Raw genomic sequence first — 16,791 nt, 5'->3', positions numbered from 1 at the left:
TAAGATCGAGAGCAAATCGAGTGAAAATATGCCGCGGGCTAACTTTCGGTGTGCAGTAAAAAAAAGTTGAGAAATGTATCGCAGCCAAAGAACGAACATGTGTTTCCAAGCACTGTATTCATTCGCCGTCCAAACCGTCGAACGAACAGTCGCTGTTGCTGCCACGCAAAAGGTCGACCACCTCCTCACGCACGGAGTTGGACGTGGTTGGCGCGCTACAGTTCTACATGTGTGCGGGCTGCATTGCGAACCTAAACGTGCACATGTTATTTTTAGATCCTGTGACCTGTTATCGCAGCCGGGTTTCGGGTTCCTGTGACCTGTTATCGCACCCTACCCATGCTAGCTAACCTCGTTTCCGCGGGCGTCATCCCTGGCTGGGATGATGCTATTGCCAGGGCTGGGTTATCTTTCAGGGGTGGGGCATCTCTCGGGATTTTACGGTGAGTGTCTCCTTCAAGGCGGTCTCCTACAAACTAGCCAAACTCCACCTTTTATCAAAGAGGACACGGGTTCGATTCCCGGCCGCTTTTTTGATGGAGGCGAGAAGCACAAACGCCCGTGTGTTCGAGAAAATTAATCCAGAAACCTCCGCTGTGGCGCACCTCGTAACCTGCGTAGTTTCGGCGTGTTAAACCCCATTATCTATCTACCTTTTACCAAAACAGTTGGTCTAGCCTTGCACGACTGCAGGCACCTCTATCTGCTCTTGCCTTTAAAGGAGCCATGAAGAGAAAATACAACTTCGAGTAATTTTAAAGAACTAGGATTCAGTATCTCACTCCGCTCCATTACAGCCACAAAAGATGTTTTTAACGAAAAAAAAAAGCAAGAAGTATTTAAAAACTTTCAAATTTTGCGCCACAGTGACGTGTTATGAGCAAGAATGATGTCACACGGGCCAACAATAAAACATAAGTTTCAGTGCGTTAACTGCACATTAGCATTCAACTGATGCGGTCAAATGGAACTAGAGGCCCCATTACAGACGTCCAGTCGTGTGTCGTCGCGACAGGTCAGTTAGGCGGCCGCCAACCGCACAAACAAGGTTCCGTGACGTCATAGAAAAGTTGCGGGAAATTGGCTAGGGGGTCGCAACTGCTTCACACGTTTTCTTTAGTATCTCCGCTATTTGTTCGAAGATTGCGATGATATTGGTATCATTGTTATCGGGACTAAGCAGTCTTTCTAAACCCAACTTGTATTTTGTCTTCATGGCTCCTTTAAATTTGCACTGACCAGAGGTGCAGGGCTCATGGTACCAGTGACCTGCTAATATGCTGTTAAGTGTACTGCGAAAAAAGAGGGGGAGAAAGAAACCAATAGTGTCTTTTGAATAAATCTCGAAATGTTCCCGCAGAAGATGGAGGGTGGGGGTATCGGTGTATCTGGTGAGAGTTGTACAGCTAGGAAAAGACAAAGGGAGGCAAAAGAAAAATGAAGGAAGCTCGCACTAAAAGCGCAAGACTTGAAGGTAGCGAAACTGTACGCATTCTTTACGACCAACCCGAAGGTTTAATTGTTCGATTGCAGCCGATTTGCTTCTCCTTCGCTGCCGCAATGACCTTTACTCCGTCAATGTTGCTATACATGCGAGCTTCTTTCATTTTTTTTGGAAATGATATTCACTGGGAATCACCTTGGAGGGGCGTACGCTATGACATGTCTTCCTCGTTTCCGAGCAAGTGTTGGCACGATTACGGCGAACGCTGGAACTTTTTTGTTTGACCATTTTTGTCCAGTCGCTCCAGGTGTATGCTTGGCTTAGCAAACGTGCACCTGGGATGCTCGGCGGCCGACGCGAGGCCCGTGCTCACGTGTGCGCACTCGGCAATTTTTTGGTACTTTGTAACTGCGGAAATGTAAAAATTACGATTTGCTAAACAGCTTTGCTGTTGAAAAAAGATTTAAGAGCAGCCTCCCCAGCTCCCCTCCCAGCCTTCACACTGCGACAATGGAAAAGAAGTCAAAATCGTCAGCACAAGAGGCCAGGGGAAACTTGCCTTTATTGTCTACCTGCGAGTATACTGATCTTGAAAATTGTGCATATATTGATGAGTGATCTGCTAGAAATGCATATCCTAGTGATAAGATGTATCAACTTGAGGTCGAAGTCACGTCTTCAATGGCATGTGACTTTAACGGGTACCGCATGATAATAGCACGCACACTGGGACGTTCACTTTGTCGCGCATTGAGCTGACTTTGTCCTGAGTGAACTTCCACAGTTTTTGTCAATCCATGACAACCCATGAAACCGTAGCCATGAGCAGCTTTGCGGTTATGTAAATGGTATAGGATAGCTAAGGTAAGGGATTTTCAAGGTGCTGGACAGTGTGTAGCCTTCCACCTTTCTCTTGCTTACTACAGATTTCTTCCAACGCATATTCTTGTTTACTTGCAAGCAAGTGAATTGACTAATTCTTTGGACCGAGTGTCAAGAATAGCACTGCTGTGATTTTAGGTGAAACGTTCGGGGGGCATCTTTATGGGTACAGCCCCGGACTATGTAGAGCGGAACTCCTCTGATACAGCTGTGGAGCTTGTCAAAGACTTGTGTAATGGGTTTGCCTGGTTACATACTACTGTCAAGTGCATAACTCAGTAGCAGTACAACTCGAGAGGTTAAGGGCTTGTTTGTTCCACATACTTGGTTGCATGAAGTCTTTGAAATTACTGAAGAAAAAAAAAAAAAACATCTGTAGACACAAGCGCAAAGTTTAACCCAACTTAGCATATCTGATTGCATTTGGTGCTTTTTGGTCATGGTGTTTTCATGCCAGAAAGAAACCAATAATGTAACGATTTCAGGTACGTTTAGGTTAATTGTCATGCAGGGGAAGACAAGATAACAGTTGAGTGAGTGAAAATTAAAAGAGAGACAGTTTAACTATGCAGTAGTTAAATGCAGGTGACTTTCAAGTATACGTCATTCGTTCTGATATTCTAACAGTTTTCTAACATTCTAACAGTTAGAGGCAGCGTTCTCCCACGCTGTGCGGTCATCACTCAGAAGTAGCAGGTGTAGTATGCAAGATAGAGAGAGAGAGAAAACTTCATTTTGGTTTGTGCCACTCAGGCCGTACTTGTAGCCGGTGGCATTGGCTGGTCCGCCAGTGGGTAGATCCGGCAAGAGAGGCGGTAGTGCGAGTTATGTCATTAAATGTAACCAGGCGATTCCTCGTGGATCGTGCCCCGTGATAGGGATAAAGATTAGGCCATGCCCGGATCACGAGCCCTCGGCCGTGTTCGTGGGCCGTCTGGTTTCCCTCATTTTCTAGAATTATAATTTTCTAGAATTCTGAGTGTCACTCGTAAAAACTGGCCAAAGGCGAAATTTTTAATTGCTGTCTTGGAATCAGATATTACTATTGTATTGTCCGTATTATTGCTATGGCTATGGCTGCCTCTTCTGCCGTTTTCGGGTGGGTGGCTCGTAATGTTGCCAAGTTCACAGCTTGTTAGCGACTGCGTGTGCATCGCAGTGCCCGTATTCTTCTGCGTCCATGCATAGATGGTGTTTGGGTTATTGCTGTGTATTTTACGAGTTCTTCAGCCTGTTCCTTTGTCCTGGCTGTGTAATGATCGGGGTGCGTATTGCGCGGTTAGTGGTTTGATATTTAGCAGAAGAATGAAAAGTTGGGCTAGTTGGTAGGTGTTCATCTTGGTGGAAAACAAAAGTGCTAAAAAAACAGGGACGAAGGAAGACGTAGCGCTTACTCGCAACTACTCGTTTATTGAAAAACAACCATCCAGAGTACAGAGAATAAACGAGTAGTTGCGAGTAAGTGCCATGCTGTCTACGTCTTCCTTCGTCCCCGTTTTTCGAGTGCTTTTGTTTTCCACCAAGTTGATATTTAGCCTTGTGGTGATGTGTGTTGGCGAGTGTGGCTGGTGTGTTGTCCGAAGGATAACTCCTGGAGGATGAACTATCTGGGTTAACACTGCCATTTTTTGAGTTCACATGACACCCAGTCTTGATGCCAAAAAAAAAAAAAAAAAAAACAGTACATTAACTGTCTCTCTCAGCTACTACATACCTTCCACCACCTTGCTGCCTGACAATTCAGGGTGTCAAACAATTGAGGTGTGCGTGGGGGGTGGAAGGCTCTTTTATTAGCAACAAGACTCTGTCAAATGCTTTTAATGGTTAATTTTGTTGCAGTGTGCACTAAAGAACTGCAATCGTTTCACCTGCTGCAACATTGGAGAATATATGGTGCCCATTATCAAATTGCAAAGCCTCATTGTTCTTAGAAGTTACCTTCCAAGTGCAGGACTGAAAATTCACCTAATTACTGCTTGCTATCTGTGATGTGTGTCCATTTAGACTCCAAACCATGCGGACTGTCTTCTGTAGTAGAGAGGGTTTAAAGACTTCATTGAAAAGAGGGTTTAAAGACTTCAATGAGAAAAATGATCCCACTTTGCATTATGGGATGGCAGCTTTGCTTGCTCGCGACCGTAGAGCCGCTTCCAAAAAATACCATTTGGGGGGGGGGGGGCGAAATTTACTGGTTACAAATGCCTGTTCCCCTAAAAAAACGTAAGCGAAATTCCACCTAACCCGTTTTTCTAGCCACATATTTTCTGTATTTTCAATTTGATCCCCATATTGAGGGCGCACACATTTTGCTTCTAATTTTATCTAGAGCTGTTATTTGGCTTTCAACCTGACCGGGAGCTACTTCGATGACGATCTGTGATCATTAGGCAGTTATCAAAGTTGGCGAATCGCCAATCTTTTCACGAGTAGACATTCCGACTGGATTATCTTAGTACGCTTAATTCACCGTATGAACTGCCAGGCCAATATACGCTCCCGTTATTTCTTCCCTACAGTCTCATTAAGGCAGGCTTTGTAACGCTACTCCTGCGCTGTGCAGTGAAGCCACGTCAGCTTCGGAACAGGGCGCGCCGCGTGCTTGCAATGCTGTACTTGCGCATTGTACGTGCACATTTCCCGTATCGTCCCGAACTAACCTATTACAGCATAAATTTAGCACCCGCTACAGCTTGCAGACGCAGGGAATTCGTTGTACTAACTGCGCAAATCGGCGTGCAATGCAAGCAAACGATCGCCCCATTTCACACAGGAAGCACACCAGCTGACTCAGCAAATGAAAATTTATTTTAACACAACAGTACTTTATATAAACACAAGCATGAAAACGACACTAGGAACACAGGTGACGTGAAAGTTCAGTGACGGTGGGCAAATGTACAAGTGACTTTTTCACACGACCACACTAGCTGACCAGCAGCAGCTTAGTCGACCTCCTCCATCCTCGACGCGTCTTCGTCGTCACCCTCCAGGGGCGGCATCTCCTCAGCCGCCGCGGCAGCAGCCGACGTGTTGTCGCCGGCCCCAGCAACCTCGTCCTCGTCGATCCCGAGACCCAGCTTGATCATGCGGTAGATCCGGTCGGCGTGGAGCTGCGGGTCCTCCAGCGCGAAGCCCGAGCAAAGCAGCGCAGTCTCGAACAGCAGCATGACCAAGTCCTTGACCGCCTTGTCGTTGCGGTCGGCGTCCGCCTTCTGCCTCAGGGTGTCCATGACTGGATGGTCGGGGTTCACTTCGAGATGCTTCTTGGCCGCCATGTAGCCCATCGTGCTCGAGTCCCGAAGCGCCTGCGCCTTCATGATACGCTCCATGTTGGCCGTCCAGCCGTACTGCGACGTGACGATGCAGCAGGGCGACTTGACCAGACGGTTGGACACGATGACCTTCTCAACCTTCTTGTCGAGGATGTCCTTCATGACCTTGCAGAGGTTCTCGTACTTGGCCTTGTTCTCCTCCTGGCGCTTCTTCTCGGCCTCGTCCTCGGGCAGCTCGAGCCCCTCCTTGGTGACGGAGACGAGCGTCTTGCCGTCGTACTCCTTCAGCTGCTGGACGCAGTACTCGTCGATGGGCTCGATCATGTAGATGACCTCGAGGCCCCGCTCGCGGACGCGCTCGACGAAGGCGGAGTTGGCGACCTGGTCCTTGGACTCGCCGGTGATGAAGTAGATGTGCTTCTGGTTCTCCTTCATCCGAGACGCGTAGTCCTTCAGCGAGCACATCTCGTCGCCGGAGGCAGAAGTGTAGTACCGGAGGAACTCTGCGAGCTTCTTGCGGTTCTGGGAGTCTTCGTGGATACCCAGCTGCAAATAAAGCAATGGGTATTCATGAGCTAACATGCCAAAAAAGAACATAGGATGGAGCTAGTTGGTACTGCTCCATATTGAATTGCACTGGGTATACCATGACTATGGGGACTGACTAAACGCTTTATCCTAGTTCATCGCCCAATTTGTCATACACAGCGCAATTTGATGCCAAGAGCATGCAAGGGCACAAATTTAAGTTCAACTACATGGGCGAGTAATGCAGAAATGTTTATAGAACGGGCTTTAGAGCCAGAAATATAGTGTGAGCTATGGTACTACAGGAAATTCAGTAGAAATATAAGCAGAAATTACTCTTATATCGTGCATTACAACGCGAATTTACAATGAAGGTAGCACACAATATGTAGGGCGTGTACGACTGACCACGCCAATTGGGCATACAGAGAGAGGCCCTGACGAGATCAGAGATTTCGCCCCGGGGTTAATATCCTTCCGTTAATGCACCACCGCAGACATCACCGCGACCGTCACCGGAGCCCCACAGGGAGGCCCAATGCCAGCGCTTGTACGCGGCGCGTTTTGTGCGGGAAGGGATTATACTACGATACGAAGAGCGGGTCAGATTCAAAAACGCTTACCTTGATGTTCTTGCTGAACTGCTCGTAGAACTTCTTGTACATGTCGCGGTCCTCGGCGACGCTGTCGAAGAGCTCGAGGCACTTCTTGACCAGGTTCTTGCGGATCACCTTCAGGATCTTGTTCTGCTGGAGCATCTCACGGGAGATGTTCAGGGGGAGATCCTCAGAGTCGACGACGCCCTTGATGAAGTTGAGGTACTCGGGAATGAGGTCCTCGCAGTTGTCCATGATGAACACGCGGCGGACGTACAGCTTGATGTTATTCTTCTGCTTGCGGTTCTCGAACAGGTCGAAGGGAGCGCGCTTGGGAACGAAGAGGAGAGCGCGGAATTCGAGCTGGCCTTCGACGGAGAAGTGCTTGACGGCCAAGTGGTCCTCCCAGTCGTTGGTGAGCGACTTGTAGAACTCGCCGTACTCCTCCTGCGAGATGTCGTCCGGGTTGCGCATCCAGATGGGCTTGGTCTTGTTCAGCTCCTCGTCCTCAGAGTACTTCTCCTTGATCTTTTTCTTCTTTTTCTTGTCCTTGTCGGCCGACTCGTCGTCATCCTCGACGTCCTCGATCTTGGGCTTGCCCTCCTCGTCGGCCTTCTCGGCGTCAGCCTCTGGCTTGTCGGCCTCCTTCTCCTCCTCCTCTTCGTCGTCGGAGACTTCCTTCTCGCGTTCCTTCTGGACGAGCAGCTTGATCGGGTATCCGATGAACTGAGAGTGCTTCTTCACGACATCCTTGATGCGCCGCTCCTCCAGGTACTCCGTCTGATCTTCCTTGAGGTGGAGGACGATCTTGGTGCCGCGTCCGAGCGGCTCGGTGTTGTCGGTGCGGATGGTGAACGAGCCGCCGGCCGACGACTCCCACGTGTACTGCTCGTCATCGTTGTGCTTCGAGGTGACGGTAACCTTGTCGGCGACCAGGTAGGCAGAGTAGAAGCCCACACCGAACTGACCGATCATGCTGATGTCCGCGCCGGCCTGCAGCGCCTCCATGAACGCCTTGGTGCCGGACTTGGCGATGGTACCGAGGTTGTTGATCAGATCGGCCTTGGTCATGCCGATTCCGGTGTCGATCAGCGTCAGGGTGCGGTCGTCGCGGTTGGGGATGATCTTGATGAAGAGCTCCTTCTGAGCGTCGAGCTTGCTGGGCTCGGTGAGAGACTCGTAGCGGATTTTGTCCAGGGCGTCCGACGAGTTGGAGATCAGCTCCCGAAGGAAGATCTCTTTGTTGGAGTAGAAGGTGTTGATGATCAAGCTCATCAACTGAGCGATCTCCGCCTGGAAGGCGAAGGTCTCCACCTCCCCGGACTCCTCCATGCGGTTTTCCTCGGGCATCTGCGAAAAAAAGCGAGAAAAAGGAGCGGTTCGGTCAGAAAATGCCGTCACAACTATCAAGCACGTCACGAGAGTCAGATGCCGGCGATAAGAGCGAGCTCAAATCGTGATTAAGCCAACTGCGCAACGCAAAAAGAGCGGCACCTACTTTGAAATGTCACTCAGTCCGTAGCTTCCACGGCAACGAGCGAAGCAATGAGTGGCCCACGAGGTGATCGCTGACTTTTAAAGAGGCCGCAGAATGTTCTCGGCGCCGTTCTTAAGCGTGTCACTGCGCACTTCCGGTACGAGAAACCAGAAGCGTAAGAGATAAATTTAAAAATTACTTTAGTCCACCTTTAGTGCACTTAAATAAAGCCATAAAAGGATAAATATTGCACTTTGTGTGTTTAAAACTTAATTAGAAAAACGAAAGCAAACCTACTTTGAGAACTCTTTACCGGAAACAGTAATATTTGAGTGAAAAGGCAGAATGTTCTAGAAGTTTCTGGAAGGTTCGATCCAATGTAGTCCCTTTTCCGGCGGAAGTCGCTTTGACGGCGGTGACGTCGTAGCCTTTGTTCCCGTTTATTTTTTCTAGTATGTTCGGGAAGCGTCTAGGTGCAACGGCATGAAAGTGACGATTAAACGTATGCCAGTGTTCAAATCTTTAACTTTTTAATCGCAAATAGTGCCCGAAGCGTAGAGCAACGTCCCCAGCACCTGATGTGGCGTCGAATTTTACTTTCTGGTTGAAATCGGGCGGTATTTTCGTGTTGAATTGCCATGTGCCGCCCGGCGTTTCTGTCGTTGCAGGCAATGAAAAATGTTTTATGCGCATGTTGAGCTTGTAAAAGTATGCCGACGTTTTTTTTGCGATCATAGTAGTGCAGCATGTTTTTTTAGCGCAGCGAAGTTGCTTTGATTTTCTCGCTGGCGTCTTGGCGCCAACCGAACACGCATGCTTTGCCGCCCATCCGCGGTTTATTCCTTGCGAAATGGTTTTGTGGCATTATTTTCTCCACCCCGTTGTATTAGTAATTTAATCAAGGTGTAAAACATCACGTTGCGAGCGGCTTCGCATCTAAACGCAACCTCGCCGGCGTGTCTAACTGCGTACTACACGTTTTTTTGCTTGGAGAAAAAAGGCGCGCCGCTGTTTTCCACTTACGTTCCATGCCTGAGATCGAACTCGTAAAATAAAATTCACCTAATCGTTATATTCGAGTACGCGACAAAGACAAATTCCGCCGTATTTCTGAGAGACGCATGTTGCGGTCGATTCAGCATCGTCCATTGTGCGTCGACATTTCTGCGCGTTTATTAAAAACCTCGTTCACCGAACCGGTGAGATCACACGCACGGCGGAACACGTTGCTTAATTTCTGCTGCCGCAAAGAGCGACCTTCGTGTTTCCCTCAGCGAGGTAATCTCGCCGGTGTAGTAAGTGACTCAGAGAACGAAAAGGAGAATAAAAGTGCGGAGAAGATTGCACCTGTATTCTACTCGACACTGGAGAGAATATCGTAAGGAAGAGAAGTTATTGAGAAGAGTTTTCATTGTCCAGTGCGGCGCGGTCAAACGTATCACGTACTACCTCGTCGATGCAGCGTCCGGGAATGACTCGGCCGCGCCCGCACCGCGGGCATCGCCTACGTGCAAGCGATGCAGCCAAGTGCAAATATCAGTACCGTTAGAACTGAGCGCTTGCCTCTGCAAAACCGACAGACCACGTGCCAACTGCGCCCTCCGTTATTTTATCCACCCCCCACCGTTGATTTCGCGGTTCGGCGATACAATAGACACGTCGCACTAAAATAGCGGTTGATTTGCGACAGATAGGAGGGAATAGAAAAACGCCAAGTGCATTGCTGTTAACGTGTGTGCCAAGGTTGCAACCTGCGCTGTCTCTTTTCACTTACCTTCATAGTTTTCATTAAAAAAATGTGAAACATCATCTCAAATAAAAGAAACATGATTTTTTTGTGGCAAGAAGCTAGGTGTAACCATAGCAGGGCAGTGGTATAGGGCCTTGAGTGACCGGTATTTCACTGGTATTGCAGGTTGGACCAGCGTTGCGTCGTGGCGCTGGGTGGCTAACGACGACAACTGCGGTATTTGCCGGGTGCCTTTCGATGGATGCTGCCCCGACTGCAAAATGCCTGGCGATGAGTGCCCTTTGGGTACGATTTTAAACACCCCAGTCCCTCCAACCTTGTGCACTCTAATGCAAAGTGCATTATAAATCCAAAAAAAGTCTTTCCACTACGACATGCCTCAGTGTTTCGTTAATTGGTGCGGAAAGTTGGGCAAGTTGGTACTGGGATAACTGGGACAGGTTTTCTAGCGAAAAAAAAAGACGGGACAAATGCTAGACATCAACTGATAGTACAAAACGTTAAACCATTAAAACGCTGGGCCCTCCTCCAAAAAAAAAAAAAAAACGTGTTTCTGCACATTTCTTGTTGAGATAACTCAGTTCCTTCTTTAATAATGCCAGTCGTATTCTCTATTCTTCTCTAATGCTGTATTCTTCTCTAAGTTCCCGTCTTTTTTGCACTAGAAAACATGTCCCAGTTATCTCTGTGTTCCGATTCGAAGAGGTGTAGCTGTAAGCCCTGTAAGCGGTTCTGTTGATAAGCTTCCCTGAAAGACCGCATAACTGCCCAATATTATTTAACAGACTTGCAGTTCTTGCAGTTCTCTATTGAGAACAGTGTAGACCGGTATGTAGTCACTCATACGTAGTCAGTCCCCACAAACTCTCTTTTGGTGGTGCTTTCGATCGCAAAGCCGCCAATTAAAAAAAGAAAAAAAATCTGCCCATACAATTATCATTTGGTTAAGCAGTGTATATAGTGTGGTGTCCGGTTGTTATTGTCAGTGGTTAGATTTCTCTCCCTTCTCCTTTTTTTTTCTGCCGCTTGAATGGGTGAACTGGTTTATCTTACCTAACGCAGCCTATCAATGCAACCCTTGTTGTTCGTTTGGTCTGGGTGTAACAGCTCGTTAGATAAGGAAAGCAATTAATTTACCTTTCAATGACAGCTGCTTACATTGAAGTTTACATCACAGCTTCATGTAAGCTAGACCCTCCGATGGGTAGTGCTTGGAATATCCTTTTGCTTTTTTGTGTGTAATAGGAACAACATTGAAGTGAAGTGCAGTTTTCTAACTGAACGAATGGATTACTGGTCTGTTCATTCGATTCTACTCAACCGAAATCAGTTGATGGTCACTCCCTGATGCTTCGTGAAGACAAACATTGAAATGAAGTACAGGTTTCTAAGCGAACAAATAGATTGTGGTTTATTGGCATATTGTTCATCTCCTCGTCGTTAATTGTCCTAATTAAAAACATAACAATTGTAAGCATTGTCCATAAACAGCAGTGGAAACACAAGTGCCTCATTTGGACCAGGTGCTCCCTCTAGCTCAGTACCTCACGATTCTTAAAAAAAAAAATTAAAAGAAAAACTGCATAGCAAGTAGCATTTTTTAGGTATGTCGAGAGTATCAGCTGAATTAGTAGTTTGTGGCTTAGTGAAATTCAGCATCTCGTTTCTCAAGTGTCGTTTAAACAGTTTGTAGCAGCTGCTGAGCTCAAGACAAAGCTAAACTCCCCCTACTAAAGTTCTTCTGTGCCTGTTGTATGGTGGACCTGCGGGAACATACACAAAAAAGCCAAACAATAAAAACTGACTTCTTTTTCTTAGCCTTTTTTGTAATCTGGACAATAGTGCACTCCGAATTTGTGCTCCACAAATAGTTGCACTTTGACCCAAATAACAATAGCAGGTTATTATCTAAGCTCTCTGTCTGGCGGGATAAGCTGCACTTTTACTACTCGCGTAGTTTATATTGCTGAAAAATGTAGTGGGATCAGTGTTGGCGTTGACAGTGTGGTCAATTTACAGCCGGGTAAGAATGTTGGTAACGAAGCTTTTCATCCCAAACAAGTTGAGAAAAATGAAAAAAATTGTTCACATTTGGCCGCAAAAACACAAAACCTTTAGTAAGTTTCCCATCCTGTTTAGAGAGCATGCATTGAAAGAACCTGTAGCCAAAAGGTTAATGATTTTGAGATAAAAATTCTACTCTTTAGAGAGCAAGTAACCAAATCCAAAGCCTATCGAAGTAGTAAGTGTGTGGAAATCGTATCCTTCTTGTAACAACGTGGTAGAAATGCAGTATGGGGGGTCATGTTTGTTCACTGCATAGAATATAGCTGCTATGAAAAAGCTTCTTTTTGGTATCCTTGGTTTTTAAGGGGTGGTACAGAGGTTATGGACCAATTCTTCGTAAAAACTTAGGTGGCTAACTTTGCAGTTGTGATTACTCTGTTCACAGCGGTGACCATGCTAATGCAGTGAGCAATTAGATAGCTATTACCTGTTTTTGTTGAACTTCAGACGGCCTTCTTGATTATGCTGGTGAATTAATCAAATTTTTATATTCTCATTTTTATTCCTTCCGACAAAATGGCTGCACATTATTTGTTGCAGATTGTCGTCATTCACTTTTGTGCCATGTTTATAAGTTGAGCATTCTTTTCGTTTGTTTAGTATTTACTTGGTGGTTAGCCCTAGTTGGCTTGACACATTGTGGACTTGAAGCCTCAGTACTAAAATAGTTAACACCAATGAAATTTCTTGGAACAGAAAAAGCCAAGTTTTGCTTCAATGCATTGCCAGTCCGCAATAACTGATGCTATTATAAAGTGAAAGCTTTCATAGTGGGGCTGATGGCGTCCTGTCAAAAAACTGATGGATGCATTTCCCCGTAGACCAGTTGGTAGATCGAAAAAGCTCTGATAAGAGCTCTGGACACACGGCACGCGCAAGAAGCTGGGCTTCCATTGCGTCAAAAAGGTTACTTGAAAACCGAGAAAAAGGAACAGTACCAGATTAGACAATACACGCATCGATCATGAAGGTGGAGTACGATAGTATATATCTTTATTTCATAAACCACGTATCGGTATACATTTAGATCATTCGTGGATGCGTTTACTTAGTGCACTGAAAATTGTCGCATGGGTTTGTTTTTCGTTTGCGAGTTGGGTCTTTGAAAGTTTGATGACTGATTGGATGTGCTTTCAGTGAAGGTGGGATGCAATTTTAGCTTTCGCACTCCTCACAACTTTCTTTTAGAAGAGATGGTAATTTTTTAAAATTTCTGTCATTACGTGAAAGTCTGTTTGGAATGCAAAATGGGGAAAGGAGGCTTCTTTTTTTTTCCCCGCGTCCCATGAGAGAGGTTGCCCTATGGAAAAAGAGTTAAGGCTAAGTGAGGTCATTATAAAAAATCACAGCATTCAACCCAATGTTCACCGTTCCACACCAATTCGAGGTGCACGATTGGTGTTTTCGGACAGAGTGGTGAAGAATTAAGCTGAAATACTTCACAAGTGGATAGTACACGAAATCAGCACTTTATCGCCATCGCGGACATTTTTCTTCCTTCCGTTCGAAAGCTGTTGTGACTTGAATGTATCCCTTTCTTTTCAGCCTTGGGCCTGGTCTGGACCTGTTGAAGTTGCACACAGTTTAAAACATCTTGTGACCACTTTTGACCTTCACTGACCTATTAAGGGGGCATGAGGATGAGATACAATTTTGTTTCGTTTGAAAGAGCTAGCCACACACCTGAATTCCAGCTGAAAAAGATATTTTTTAACCAAGAAAAGATAGTAAACATTAAAACGCTTCAAATTTCTCTGTGCCCGACGTCAGCTGCTGCATAATAGGGGGAAGTCTAATAACATAGCCATCACTGTTAACTGCTTGTTAGAATTAGAGTGATACAATGAAGGCAAGCGCTGCAGGGGGCGGCAGAAAGTTAGATGGGCAGATGAGATCAAGAAGTTTGCGGGGATAAATTGGTCACAGTTGGCACAGGACCGAGGTAATTGGAGAATAATGGGAGAGGCCTTTGCCCTGCAGTGGGCGTAGACAGGCTGGTGATGATGATGATGATGATGATGATGATGATACAATGAAATGGGGTTGGATGCACTGCAACAATCGGCCAGGCATGTTTCTCAGCAGTGACCTTGGTCGGCAGCCGCCACTCACACGACCCATACGCCTGTGATGTTGAGAACTCACCGAAAAGTGGCTGGGAATTTTTACTGCTTTATGTGTTTTCCTCAATATCTCAGTTATTAAGTGCACAGCACTTAAGGCCTTGTCGTCGTAACTTGCTCACTGGACCCAAGTAGAGCTACACGGCGTTCCGTCGTAGCGGCTGTCGTCACGGCGTAACCCAGAGGCTTCGAAAGCCAAGCGGTTTATATAGTCATAAGCGTTCGAAACTCGTGAACCGCTGGCGCTTGTCATACACCTCCTCGTTGTTTAGCACAAAGAAAACTGCAGGTACATTTGAGGCAAAATATACGTAACTAACCGGAAGTGCCCACGTTCATTTAGTTAGGAACGCTGGTTGGGTTGGTTTTTACGATATGAAAAAAACATGGCAGTGCAACGCCGGAACGGGCTGGAGGAAAAAACAAGCACAAAAAGAACAGAACTCCCGCTGGCGCAGTTTCAGGCAGTGGGCGCGCGAGCACTGCGAAGGCGGGAAATTTGAATTGCATCGGGTGGTAGCAGTGGGCGGATAACGGCGCTACAGCCCATTATGGTGAATCACTGCTCTGCACTTCCGACAGCTTTCACATTGAGTGGAACGGCTTTAATTATTTTTTTGTTTGTTTGTTTGAAGTTTGCGGCCAAATTGATATCATTGTTATCAGGGCCAAGAAATCTTTTGAATAAACCGAACTTGTGCTTTATCTTTGCGATTCCGTTAATCTCTCACCCCTCCCCTCTCTCGTTGTGTTTTCAGTGTGGGGCCAGTGTTCGCACTGTTTCCACATCCACTGCATCATGAAGTGGCTCAACTCGCAGCAGGTGCAGCAGCTGTGCCCCATGTGCCGGCAGGAGTGGAAGTTCAAGGAGTGACCGTGCAGACATGGATTTGGATGTGGATGCGGCTACGGACCTGTGTGTCTATCCTGGACTTTCCGCACTCCAGTAGCTGTGTGTCAGGCAGCGGATCTCAGAAACCACTTTGTGTGTGACACGGGATATGGACCAGTTTGAAAGAAAGTGCGTTGTACTGGATTTGGTAATAAGACACTGATTTATTCCCACTACTGCAAGTCTTTTTTTCTTTGTGAATTATTAAAAAAAGGGTGCTGGGGGCAACATGGTGGACTTTCCTGCAACGGAAAGTTGGTGAGTTATAATAGGGATAGTGGACAGGACAAGATGGAACACTAAGAGGTCGACGGGTTATCGGTTGAAAAGATGGTAAAGTGTTCAACTACCATCTCTCCCATCTCTCTTTCGGTCACCTACCTTCTCTTATTTTCATTTCAAACTAGTAATGAAAAATGCCGGTTAGCTGTTCTAGGACGGTTCCTGGTCACGGTCTCTGGTGGCATCATGTCACGCTCTCTCTAGTGCAGGTTTCTCTGTTGCCCAAAAACCAGTTACAACATGGAAAAAAATCCACAAAGAAAAAAATAAAAAAGGTCCTGGGACCTTCATATTTTGATACAAGATTACTTATATTGCCCCTGGAAGAATGTCTTCATAGCAACACACTTGTGTTCATAGGTGAAGTGAACTTTAAGGATATTGATGCGAGCTTGGTCTTTGTGAGCCGGCTTTCCCACATTGCACAGTGAAGAATGGCCATCTATGGAGGGAGTGTGCTGACAGAAAACGTCTTTAACTCAGTGTTATCGAAAGCATCTCGAAACAAATCCTATACCAATTAGCCGCTGAGACAACTGTACCGTTATGCCAAGTTTCATTTACTTGTCACGATTGGTCAGTTCGCAGTGCAGTTGTAAACGTTACAGAAACAGTCTGCTGTCAATGCAAGGCCATTTACGGATGGAGTATCGTTACAGAAAATGGCTGTAACTGTTGTTTAACCGAAACTATGCGGAAACAGAGAGCCCTGAAGTTTTGTATCCGAGCTTATATAGCTTCAAACCAAAGGCTGTCTGACCTCCATTGAAATAAGCAGTGTTTCTTCATAACTTCGTTACTTAGGGGTAGGAATGGCTGTTTGAATTAGGAGTCATTTGCTAAAGTGCGCTGTAGTGGAAGGCTACGGATTTCTTTTAGGCCTGCTGGGGCCCTTCTATGCAAGCTGAAATCTCATAAATGTGATCAACTTTTTTTCTTTTGCATTTTGCCTTTGCACTCACTGTCGACGTGCTCTCTATACAGAGTTCAATTTTGGATTATTTTAGAGTGCCCTGAGGCTTATCTGTCTCCTATAATACGCACAAATGCAATGACTCAGGTATTGGGAACCAGATCCCACATTGATTGCAGGGTTTAACGCCCCGACGCAACGCAGGCGATGAGGCGCGCCGTAGTGGAGGGCTCCGGATTAATTTTGACCACCTGGGGATCTTTAACATGCGCCGAAATCTCGTACACACGGGCGTTTTTGCTTTTCGTCTCCATCAGAAAAGCCGCCGCTGGGAATCAAACCCGCGACCTCGTGCTCAGCAGCGCAACGCCTTAGCCACTGAGCCACAGCGGTGGGTCGAAGATCCCACATTGGTCTCTTTCTTTTTTTTAAAGTGGAAGCAGGTCTGACTGCTAGTTTAAATGCGAGACTGACCTGTGTCATCGACAGTTGCTAGTCTTTTAGGAAAATGTGTCTTCCTTGAAACGAGTGAAAGACCCCGTTTGGCGTTGAGCCTAAACAAACA

General features: G+C 46.4%; 2 protein-coding genes across 2 annotated transcripts; one reads left to right on the top strand and one right to left on the bottom strand.

The window, feature by feature from the left end:
- Positions 1–5,109: 5,109 nt before the first annotated feature.
- On the bottom strand, positions 5,110–8,368 carry LOC144144252 (heat shock protein HSP 90-alpha-like). Its single transcript, XM_077675620.1, has 3 exons — positions 8,221–8,368; positions 6,750–8,072; positions 5,110–6,144 (listed from the first exon to the last, which is right to left on the bottom strand). The coding sequence occupies exons 2-3, from the start codon at positions 8,070–8,072 to the stop codon at positions 5,269–5,271; spliced, it is 2,199 nt and encodes a 732-aa protein (XP_077531746.1). The 5' UTR covers positions 8,221–8,368; the 3' UTR covers positions 5,110–5,268.
- A 197-nt stretch (positions 8,369–8,565) lies between these two features.
- LOC144144253 (anaphase-promoting complex subunit 11-like) lies at positions 8,566–15,223 on the top strand. The gene is made up of 3 exons (XM_077675621.1): positions 8,566–8,701; positions 10,115–10,234; positions 14,898–15,223. The coding sequence occupies exons 1-3, from the start codon at positions 8,683–8,685 to the stop codon at positions 15,011–15,013; spliced, it is 255 nt and encodes an 84-aa protein (XP_077531747.1). The 5' UTR covers positions 8,566–8,682; the 3' UTR covers positions 15,014–15,223.
- The last annotated feature ends 1,568 nt before the right edge of the window (positions 15,224–16,791 follow it).

The sequence above is a fragment of the Haemaphysalis longicornis genome, unplaced genomic scaffold (genome assembly GCF_048455015.1).
Source record: "Haemaphysalis longicornis isolate Haplotype H1 unplaced genomic scaffold, Haemaphysalis longicornis Haplotype H1 scaffold_67, whole genome shotgun sequence".
In the NCBI taxonomy this organism is placed as follows: domain Eukaryota; kingdom Metazoa; phylum Arthropoda; class Arachnida; order Ixodida; family Ixodidae; genus Haemaphysalis; species Haemaphysalis longicornis.
The sequence above is the reverse complement of the archived record's forward strand: the minus strand, read 5'-3'. Positions and strand labels throughout refer to the sequence as shown.

Excerpts from the sequence above, each read along its gene's own strand:
- LOC144144252 (XM_077675620.1), bottom strand. The coding sequence starts at position 8,072 with ATGCCCGAGGAAAACCGCATGGAGGAGTCCGGGGAGGTGGAGACCTTC. Across the intron at positions 6,145-6,749 it reads AGTTCAGCAAGAACATCAAG|CTGGGTATCCACGAAGACTC; the intron begins GTAAGCGTTTTT and ends CTTTATTTGCAG.
- LOC144144253 (XM_077675621.1), top strand. Across the intron at positions 10,235-14,897 it reads TGGCGATGAGTGCCCTTTGG|TGTGGGGCCAGTGTTCGCAC; the intron begins GTACGATTTTAA and ends TTGTGTTTTCAG.